At 38.4% G+C, this 11193-nt stretch overlaps 2 protein-coding genes across 3 annotated transcripts; one reads left to right on the top strand and one right to left on the bottom strand.

Annotated features, from left to right (window-relative positions):
- The first annotated feature begins 202 nt into the window (after nt 1–202).
- On the top strand, nt 203–2158 carry LOC114731328 (protein SHORT-ROOT-like). Its single transcript, XM_028918469.1, has one exon. The coding sequence runs from the start codon at nt 465–467 to the stop codon at nt 1980–1982; it is 1518 nt and encodes a 505-aa protein (XP_028774302.1). The 5' UTR covers nt 203–464; the 3' UTR covers nt 1983–2158.
- A 4069-nt stretch (nt 2159–6227) lies between these two features.
- On the bottom strand, nt 6228–9913 carry LOC114731327 (uncharacterized). 2 transcript variants are annotated; one of them, XM_028918467.1, is made up of 3 exons: nt 9518–9913; nt 8467–9051; nt 6228–7460 (listed from the first exon to the last, which is right to left on the bottom strand). In XM_028918467.1, the coding sequence occupies exons 2-3, from the start codon at nt 9013–9015 to the stop codon at nt 6609–6611; spliced, it is 1401 nt and encodes a 466-aa protein (XP_028774300.1). In that variant the 5' UTR covers nt 9016–9051; nt 9518–9913; the 3' UTR covers nt 6228–6608. The 2 variants fall into 2 exon arrangements, with proteins under 2 accessions (XP_028774300.1, XP_028774301.1); XM_028918468.1 differs by having other exon boundaries at nt 8467–8969.
- Nucleotides 9914–11193: the final 1280 nt, after the last annotated feature.

The raw sequence follows: 11193 nt of genomic DNA, 5'->3' as shown, positions 1-11193 counted from the left end.
AACCCATATGGTCATCTCTTTCTCTTCCCTGTTCCTTCTCTCCCCACTTTTTGTCAGAAAACTATTCTATTCTAACCCCCTCAGCTGGCTACCCCATACCCCTTTTTCTTTTTCTAATAACCCCCCCACCCCTCACCTGACTACCTCCCTTCCCTTTTCTTCAATATAATTATTAGTTCATTTGAATACCCTATACACTGTAGTACCATACCTACATCCTTATTTCTCATCGTTTTCCCAAACACAAAATATATATATAATTAGTTTTAATTAATGTCGCTCTATTGCACATAGGCATCCCTATTCAGAGCCTATAACTTGCAATATAACCCAAATTCATCAAATTTTCCCTAATCATTCTTCTGCACACACCCACCCAACTGTTGCAGTTAAAAACACCAGAACCCATCGCACTCTTTCTATTCACATTTCACAGTCTGTATTTTGTATTGATGTGAGGTTAAATGGATACCTTGTTTCGGCTTGTCAGTTTTCAGTCTCAACCAGCAACTGATCCTCAATCTCTCAACAACTCCTCTAGCAGAACTTCTAGCAGCTCTAGATCCTCCAGACAAAACAACAACAGCAACTTCCACCATCATCATCACTACCAGCAACAAGAAGACGAAGAATGCTTCAACTTTTTCATGGATGAAGAAGACTTGTCCTCGTCTTCTTCTAGGCACTACTATCCTTATCATCCCCACCCTTCTTCCACCCCCACCACTGCTACTCCTACTTTCACCACCACCACCACCACTCCCACCACTTCTGATTTCTCCTTCTCCCTCTCCCCCACCGCTCCGGACTTCCACAACTTTGAATTCTCCGGCCGATGGGCTCACGACATCCTCCTCGAGACGGCCCGTGCCGTTGCCGACAAGAACACTGCGCGTGTCCAGCAGTTGATTTGGATGCTCAACGAGCTCGCCAGTCCCTATGGTGACACCGATCAGAAGCTCGCAGCTTACTTTCTTCAGGCTCTCTTCAGTCGTGTCACCGAATCGGGGGACCGTACCCACCGTACTTTGGCCTCCGCGTCGGAGAAAACATGCTCTTTTGAGTCAACCAGGAAGATGGTCTTGAAGTTCCAAGAGGTCAGCCCTTGGACTACTTTCGGTCACGTCGCTTCCAATGGCGCCATCTTGGAGGCGTTAGATGGTGAGCCCAAGTTGCACATAGTTGATATTAGCGATACATATTGCACCCAGTGGCCTACTCTTCTTGAAGCCTTGGCCACTCGCAGCGATGAAACCCCGCACCTCCGGTTGACCACTGTGGTTAGCCGCAGAGCCGGCGGCTCTATCGCGGCGGTTCAAAAAGTCATGAAGGAGATAGGTACTAGGATGGAGAAATTCGCTCGGCTCATGGGTGTGCCCTTTAAATTCAACGTCATTCATCACGCGGGTGATCTCTCAGATTTTAATTTCTCGGAATTAGATATCAAAGATGACGAGGCTCTCGCCATTAACTGTGTGAACTCGTTGCATTCCATCACGGCCTTTGGTAATAACCGAGACATGTTGATATCCTCGTTTCAGAGATTACAACCTAGGATAGTCACCGTGGTGGAAGAGGAAGCTGATCTTGATGTTGGATTTCACGGGTTTGAATTTGTACGAGGTTTCCAAGAATGCCTGAGGTGGTTTAGGGTTTACTTCGAGGCACTGGAGGAGAGCTTCCCCCGAGCAAGCAACGAGCGTTTGATGCTCGAGCGAGCGGCAGGACGAGCCATCGTTGACCTGGTGGCTTGTGATCCATCGCAGTCTGTAGAACGGCGGGAGACAGCGGTTAGATGGTCGCAGCGGCTGCATGGCAGTGGGTTCAACGCACTGCCGTTCAGTGATGAGGTTTCCGACGACGTGAGAGCGCTGTTGAGGAGGTACAAGGAGGGGTGGGCAATAACACATTGCTCCGACGCCGGAATATTCTTGGCGTGGAAGGAACAGCCGGTGGTGTGGGCCAGTGCATGGAGGCCTTGACGTAGTGGATGATGAGGATGCTGTGACGGAGTGATTCGCACGTGTTTTCGGTTTTTTTGGCACGTGCATGATGGGACGAGATTGCTGTGGCCGTGGGTGTTTTTATTTTTTTTTTAATTTTCTTTATTTGATCAGTTTGGCAAGACAATACGATTGGGGGTTGAGATGGTTGGGAGGGGGAGTTTGAATTTTCAATTATTCTTGATAACATTTTGTGATTAATTTTTCATATTACGAAGAAATAGGTTATGACTTTGAATATATATATTATATATGTATGAAGTAATCAATGGCATAATTGTCCGACTATTTTATTTTTGAGGGGATGATGAACTTATTCCCTTAAATTAATGTCATGTTGCCTTCAAGAGATGCATTTTAAGAAAACAGAGATGTGTGTATTTAGATGGAATTGTTGGTTTCATTTGAGAAAACAGTAGTCGTGTTTGATAATATCATTTTTATTTGCCTGTATAACTTTTAGTTTAGATGGCTCAATTGTATTATATTTTAATTTTTTATTTTCAATGAAATAGGTCATAATATGAGAACAGTCTCTCAACTTTTTTTTTCTTTTTAATGATGACTGAGAATTTGAAGTAATAATTAAAACACCAAAATCTGAACAATTTGTATATATTTTTTAAAAAATAATGGCATGGATTTGTTGATTTTTAGGAATACTAAAGCACAATTCTCATTATATTATTGCTAGCATTAATTATTTTTAAGTATAAAATACTTTTTCTTTTATTTGTATTATGTTTTACGTACTGACAGCCCATTAGTTTTTATAAATTTCATTTTCAAATATTGCATGATCATAATTAATGTTTAATTGGCATGATAAATGGTTTCCCATCATAATTTGAGAACCATTTTGGTGCTCATAAACTGTGATGGTACTCTGAGTTTATTAGATTTGGATCGTCCACGTCTTATTTAGATAGTTTGAATTTAATTTATTTTGTATTTTTATTTATTTAAAATAATTATTTTAATATGTATAGAATCTAAAATAGAGGTAATTTTTTAACTATCATTCTTTCAAAAATAGTTTGTTCTATTTAAAAATTAATTAAAATTTTAAATTTGGACCATTCAAATTAAATATAGATAGTCCATCAAAATAATGAGTATTGAAACTCATTCTCATGGTTTGCTATGAACATTCATATCTCAAGCGACAAAGTTCTCTTACTTTGATTAAAAAAACACAGTAATTTATTCCCATGTGATAACTTTTTTTAATCTAAACTAGTCACAAAATTAATTGAGAACACAATCTGCGTAGCACATGCTATCATTTTACCCTCAAATCAGTTGTCCCTGGCGTATACAAATTGGTGCGAGATTCATGAGAAAAAGAAGATTATAACGAAGTGGTAATAAAAAAAAAAAAGTTTATGTTCAATGAAGGTCACGCCCATATTGCCTTTAACTTTCGATTAAAATTGTAATTATGGAGTTGTTGTGATGGAATTTATAGGTCAAAGGTCCTTTTTTGCCTGTAAAGAAAAAAATATTGTGATTGAGAGTAGGTAAAATATAGTTAAAGGTAGAGTTTAAACATCTTAGTATAATTTTATATCTATATATAATATTGCGATTGAGAGTGAAATGATGAAAGTAGGAATTATTTCCCTCTAGTTATTTTGAATACGGCATAAATTAAAATAGGACTTAAACCGCCCAATAAATCTATCACCATTGAATCAGAACTTAGGAATTGAATAATGGGCATAAATAATGCCGGGTTATACCAAAATATGGTTATGCATGGTCCAATCCCGATCAACTAGCAAGTTAATTAACAACATAATTATGCCGGAGAAGATAATCGACTTAAAAACAAAAAGAAGGCTCAGTCTTACCATAATAATATTTTTTTTTTTCCCTTCCCGCAAAAAGGTCCCAAAGAAAGAATCAAGATTTGGTATTTGGTTTACAAAGATGATATCACCTGTGTAGGGATAATGGTGTATACTAATATTAAAAAAAGTTGCCCATCCATACTGGTAATTAATATATAATAAACTGAACTAGCAAAAAACGAAGGAGGACGTGTTCATCAAGTCTTTCAAGTGATATATAGAATCTTTAGGACGGCCACTATGTTGGGTTTCATATGTGAGGGAATCTCATAAAAAGGAGCAGAGTCTCCTCAGTGGAAGAAGGGTCTTAGTGGCCAGCAAAGCACGCTGTCTTTGAATGTCTTTCCTTTTTCTTTTCTCTCTCTAGAGTCCATCATCTTTATACATACATATAATTTTATATGTGTGACACAGATCTTAGCTTTAGCTTCTTTGTATGGCCCCCACGAAGCCTGAGCTCTTTCATGGAGGTGAGATAAGGGTTCACAAGAGGCACCTTTTGCCCATGAAAGCTAATATATTGTAACTGTCATGGACAATGAAAAGGAAACATTATGAATAGTGGGTTCATCTTTTTAGGGCTGCCTGCCCAGGACTTCTGGTGGAGCTTCCCCTCTCCACGTTTATACACCCACTCACCCCTCTCTTTATATATATGTATATATTGCCTTTTGTGCTTTTGGAAAATAATCATATATTGTGGCTTTCATTCGGTTTTAATTTTCATAAAGGGAGTTTGGTGCAGGACCCAACTTTCTTCTACCAGTTTAGGCCTTTGGTATTCTTTTTCTATGACATTGACAACGACCAGCTGAAACCTTTATGTTTTAATGGGACCGACTTCGAGCAATAAAGTTTGTTCAAGCGTATTTGCCAGCCCATAGTACTCCTGGATCTTTGTCCCTCTGTCCCTGTATTTCCTGTTCCCGTAGCCTATATGGTTTCTATAATTATACCACACGAATAGTTTCTTTGATAACGCAATAATTGAAGAATCCAGTAACAACCAATATGTCAGGTCAAAAAAAAAAAAAGGTAACAACCAACATGATAGTACCATTAGGGCTTACCCTTTTTTAACTCGTGGAGATCAATCTTGCAGTTGAATTTATGTGTGACATTTGTTTTTTTTTTTTTTAAATTACAATAAAAGTTTAAGTGAGTTGAGTACCAAAAGCTTATCAAGACCAACGTTTACAGAAATACTTACAGATAGCCCACCAATAAGATCCTCATATTGGCAGTAAGATTTGAACTCACAATCTTATAAGTTATGAACCCACTCCTTACCAAATACCAAATGGTGAAATGGACCAACTCCTGTTTGCTATGCGTGACATTTGTTCTCAAAACTCACTTGAACTATTTTGAGGTTGAGGCCCAATCGGATGGTAGACACTACATAGTACTCAGAAGATTCATCTTTTCAGGGCTCACTAGCCATAAGACAATACCAGTTGATAAAAACCATGGGCTGCCGCCAACGTGGGGCTTAAGAGAAAACGGCGCCATGGACCTCGGGGCCAGGATAGAATTCTACATTAGCTGTAACAAGATATAGAACAACAAGTAACTATTTGGAAAATCTGGAAGTGGAGAAACGAATCAACCTTTGATCCCAATTTTGTTAAACCTGAAGAACCTGCTCTTATTATATTGAATAGCTGGATGAATTTTGTAAAGAATGGAGTAGTTAGTCACGGTGACTATTTTGTCAGTAATCATCCTCAGTCAACGTGGCAGCCACCTCCTAATGGTTGGATTAAAGTAAATGTTGATGGAGCAGTGTCCCATTCCTCGACTGGATCAGGATGTGGCGGTGTTATCAGGGACCATAATGATAAGTGGATTGCCGGATTTTCTCACTTCTTGGGATCATGTCCAGTAATAGAGGCTGAACAATGGGCCATTTATAAAGGGCTTCAACTTGCTTGGGATATGGGTTTCAGAAACGTTATTCTAGAGTCTGATGCCTTGAATCTGATCAGCTTATTAAGAGATAACAGGGACTTCAATAACGGTGGTCTTCTGATGGTTCAAATTCAGAAACTTGTCAGACTTCCCTGGCACTTGGAGATTACCCACATTAATAGGGAGAGGAATCGGATAGCAGATCTCCTTGCAAAAGACGGCTTATCTCATACTTCCCTCCTTGATTCTTGTCCTCCCAAGCTTCAGGCCTTAGTTTCTACTGAGTGTATGGGATCTAATCCCTTTGATGTTTAAGTTTTAGTTCCGGGCTCTGCCCTCCTTTGTATAAAAAAAAAAAAAGAAAAAAAAGATATAGAACAAAGCCCGAAGCTTCGTTGCTATCATGGCATGGTCTTGAACAGATCTTGAAACAGACGACTAAACTAGATCCCAGGAGGCATTAACATGAAATCAGTATATTATATCCACGTATGCAAAGCAATTTCATGTATGTATATCAGAATCGGAAAGAAAAAGGTCAATAAATTTTGCACATAAGAAAGAATCATTTTACACCACTGTAAGTTAGGACTCGGTAGATCAAGACAAACACAGCTTGATTACCGGGAGAACTCCAGTCAATGGCCAATTTTTCTCGATATATACACGTGAATTAGGAAATGTGCTAACCTTAGTTCTTGAGACTATAGTCCTGCATCCGCGTCCTCCTGGTGTGACTGAACTCTTAGTTTTGAGCAAGGGTTTACCAATGCAACTCGGCGAGCTGCAGACTCAGGCTACATAGTTGATCAAATATTCAAATGTACAAAGAGCAACCTCATTATATGGATCCCCTCCATCCCAGAGGCAGCCTCCATTTTCTGTGCCAAAAGATAGAAACTCTTGACCATAATGGGAACTCAAAATTGTACTCCAGAGGTTGATCAGCAGGTCCTGCCACAATCAAAGGCAGCCATACATATCTTGAGTCCCTTAGGTCTGCAGGATTCCACCGATCTGCCATAAAAATAAATGAACCAGGATATCCTGGTATAGGGAGTACAAAAGTGCTCTGAGCAAAGAAAGTGGTCAATCGAAATACTTTGTTCCCTCCAACGCATGGATTTCCCATTGTTTCCCATGGCCCCAATATTGACTCAGAAGCATGAGCCAGTGCCTCGTTTGGGGCCCACCCAGTGCAGCCAGATGTGATCATATAGTATGTGCCCTGGTGCTTGAATAGAGCAGGTGCTTCTCTGTGCTGGCCCACTAGAATTCTTCTAATGACAGAAGTCACATTAAGATAATCTTCAGTTAAGGGTCCAATGTGCAGTTCACTATTTTCCACTGAAGAGTATATTAGATATGCCATCCCATCATCATCCTTGAAAACTGTCATATCCCTGCTTTCATATCCATGTGGCCTTTGGCTACCAAGATAATCAAAAGGACCAGCAGGAGCATCACTGATTGCTACCCCAACAGCAGCTTTTGTATAATTGGCATCGTCTATGTGCATCCACATCACATATTTTTCAGCTTTGTCATTGTAAATCACTTTTGGCCTCTCAAGCACCTTGGACTTGTGCAGATCATGAGTTTCATTTGTTTCCACCGCCGCCAATACAATACCCTCATTTTTCCAACTCCACAAATCCTTGGAAGAATAACAGCCAACTCCTATAACGTCCACCTGAAGGGGACAGAGATAAAAGTCTAATTAGAATTTCTGCACAAGGCAATGCAGCCGAGTAAGCATACACAGTTTTTTTGTTGGGCCACCCCTTTGTTGCCACCCAAAGAAGCCGTCGTGGCTTATAACAGCATGGTATGACTTATAATATCAGCACCGTAGCAAAATTATTTAGAATGAGAACATAACACTGACAGGGAAAGAGCAGATTGATATACTGTAAAAAGAGTATTCACTCCATGATAGTAAGAGAGACAGAAAACAAAAAGCTTACTAGAGTGTGTGTATACATATATATATTAAAAAATCTTACTGCTGTCTTCCCGGCGGGTATGGAATCATTCCATATAAAAACTCACTAGTATTATTATCTTTGCAAGTTCAGTTTGAAGCTAATTATCTGGTTAAAAAGAAAAAAGAAAGTGAAAAACAAGTTACATCCTAAGTCCACTCAGCCTATTCATACCACAAATCAACCTCCAGACCTTAATCTTATGCCACTGGTAATGTTTACTATGGCATTCAGGTCAATAATTTGTAATCCCTTAGTAAATCAAACCGCCAACAGGCATTTCCAATGCTATCCCTCCACAAAAGATTTCATATAAAATAATGACATTGAGAATATTCAGAACTCAAGATATTGAATTTGCTAATGAGACATAAGGCCCCTTGAACTAGAATCTTACATGAATTAAATACAGGTAAAACTACGCAGTTGTGCGTCAAAGTAGGGACAGTGCAGATATGTAAAGCCTAAAAGCCATATAAGCATCTCCAATCAGTGATAAAGCCTTCCGTTTGTTAAAGATATTGTTATAAACTCAACAACCAAAGGATGCAACGTCAAAGCATGGCACTAAAAATAAGAACTCGCCTCTTCAACAACCAGGAAGATGACTGAGCATCTTTTCTGTCCAGAAAATAAGACGCACAAATTCCCATTAGAGGGGGAAAAAATCACATTATACTTGAGAACAAGTGTTTTTCACGTAAAATGACTTACCCGGGCAGCTCCTTTCTTGTGAGCACGGTAAGTGGGCCCATCTTTGTACTCACCATACCAATAGTACGTCCTCGATTTCTTATCATACAGAATGCCACCTCCGTGGGCTTGAATAGGATTTCCGTCTGTATCCAGCCAAATTCTGCCAGGGTAGTAATAATAACTCTCATTCCCAGCATTTGCTGTATCTATAGCTCTTCTGTGACCAGGAAAAAATAGATGTCTCAGTTGTGAATTTTCATCAAGGAATTCATCAATCACTGTAGTTGTGCGCTTAGGTCTGCGTTTTGCTGCCCTAGGAGACCTCTTTCCCCTTGGTGGGGGAATTCGGATGTTCTCCTCCTCCTCCACTTCTTGAAGTTCACGAAGTTGGGGATGACGGCTTACTCGCAATTGGACCTCTCCACCTTCCCTATATCTTTGATGAATACTGGAATAGAAATGAATCAAAAGAATGCATCCTACCAAGCTCCACACCACAGCAGATGCAGAAAATCTGCTCCCTGCATTGCGACATAAATTTGTTGGTTTCCTGTATTTGTTCCTCATCCTCTTTCTCTCTTCCCTTTTATCTTCAGGCTAATGCTGCAATTAACAAAATGCAACCTATGGAGACCTCATAACCCCACTAAATTCAACTGACAAAGATTTAATGTACCTTGTACAAAAGACAATATGCAAGTAATTGTGATAAAACCAATTCAGGGAATATGATACTAAATTATTTTAAAGGGTGACAATAAACTGTTGACTAGTTGGATTCTTCTCTTTCACTACGATATTCCACTCCAATATTGACCGCCGTCAATTTATCATGGTCGGCAGCGATTTGCCCCCTCAATAGATTACAAGTCAATTTTCTCTTAAAACAAGAATCAAAGTGAAAAGCGATTCGTCAGATCCACCAGACCGTCACGCAACAATGCAACAAAGCTTACCCCTAAAATTAGCATCGCTTCGAGACAGAGAAGATCAAAATCCTCCGGAAGCTCGCAGATTACAACAACAACAATAACAGAGAATCAAATTGCGACCAAAGAAGAAGACTTACGTGATGTCACCCGAACTATGAACTGAACAAAAGTCCTAAACATGAGTCTCTCCTGCAGCTCTCAAAGTTAGAGAAACCGAGGCGCGACCACCAAAGTACGCCAATTTCAGTTTCTCGTCCCAATACGAGGCCGGCGGCGAAGAAAAGCAGAGAAGGGAGCAGGTGCAAAATGAAGAAAATGAAAATAACAGAGGCGGTAGTTAAGTTTGCGTGAAATTTCGATCTGAACACCGAGGTAGATGACGTTGACTTGCGACCGAATCTAGAATTGCACTATCAGACGGTGCTTTTTGGTGCCGAGTGTCTCAAAAGAGGGAAGACAGCTCTAGAAGCTTCAGCAAAACGAGCCTTCTTTCTGTTTGCCTCTCAAATCTTCTTTTACTTTGGCGATTCTCTTTCTTCTTCGGCTCAGTAGACGTTGATATTCTCAATAATTTACTGTCCACCTCCAATCACACTGGGACAGTTAGCAACAACTCATCGTTTCTCATCTTCAGAACTTCAGAACTTCCGGCCAAAAAGGGCCAAAAAAAAAAAAAAAAAAAAAGGAACCCTCCGAACAAGGAAGTGAAACCGGGAATCCAAGGATGTCACTCACCAGGTACCTCTTTGACTTTTTTGCGCTGTGGTGGCAAAAACGAGAAGAGGACTTCTGGTTTTCAATTTCCTCGCCCTTAAGTAATTTTTTTTTTGGCCAATGATTAATTTAAAGCTTATACAAGTTATAGGAGTAATTTTTAGAGTGTTATAATTATTGCTTTAACAATATATTACTTATGATTTGAAAAATAAAAAATAAAAAATATTAGGAAAGCATAACTTATTTGGATTCTGCCTAAGAAGTTACTCTTTCTTTAACCGTGAGGGAAGTGTGAGGCTAAATTTTTTGAATTTGATTTAATTTAACAGCATTTAAGTAAGCAATAAAAGTATTGTAATCAACAAAACTTTTGAAGGAACCTGAATTTTATTTAGGAAAAATAGAAAAAAAAAAGACTGCTAAAATAAAAAAAACTATAAATTGGGGCTCATAATAATATTAGTATGTGTTTTGACAACAATAGTATAGGTTTTGATAATAATTTTTGTGAATAGGTTCCTGTATATAATTTTTCTATTTTGATGATTTTTTTTTGCAATTTTTCCAATTGTTTATTTACTTTTATGGAAATTTCAAACTACTTATAAATAATAAATTATGCAAATATTTTAGTTTGGATGCACATATTTTTAAATTTATTTTTAGTCTTCCAGTGCCTCTTCATATATTTTTTAAGCCAAAAAAATTCTTCACATGTTTTAATGAGTTTTAAATAATTGCTCGCAAAAAAATGAGTTTTAAATAATTTTTTTAAGCTATGTATTTTCTTCTTGGGACGCTAAAAGTGTTTATTTTTGCAATAACTCATTACTGCCATCTAAAAAAAAAAAGGCTTTTAGCCAGCTAAGCATCCTTTTTTTTTTTTTTTCTTGGCTTGACATTTACGTATCTTTTCAACTTGCAGAAGATAAAGTCAAGGACTCATATATTAGCTAATCATATATGATTAACTTACCGTCTATTATTAAGTATTCAAATTACATAACATTTAAGAAGGCATTTGGATACTTTTACATAAATCAAGCCAAAATTTCTCTTACATATTTATATATTTATCTTAGGCTTAGTGAAATCA

This window comes from Neltuma alba, unplaced genomic scaffold (assembly GCF_004799145.2).
Source record: "Neltuma alba isolate B1F8T4 unplaced genomic scaffold, ASM479914v2 tig00012822_pilon, whole genome shotgun sequence".
Lineage (NCBI taxonomy): Eukaryota > Viridiplantae > Streptophyta > Magnoliopsida > Fabales > Fabaceae > Neltuma > Neltuma alba.
The sequence above is the reverse complement of the archived record's forward strand: the minus strand, read 5'-3'. Positions and strand labels throughout refer to the sequence as shown.

Coding starts and splice junctions, on each gene's coding strand:
- LOC114731328 (XM_028918469.1), top strand. CDS start 465: ATGGATACCTTGTTTCGGCTTGTCAGTTTTCAGTCTCAACCAGCAACT.
- LOC114731327 (XM_028918467.1), bottom strand. CDS start 9,015: ATGAGGAACAAATACAGGAAACCAACAAATTTATGTCGCAATGCAGGG. Junction 7,461..8,466: donor ACAAGAAAGGAGCTGCCCGG/GTAAGTCATTTT, acceptor TGTCCCCTTCAG/GTGGACGTTATAGGAGTTGG.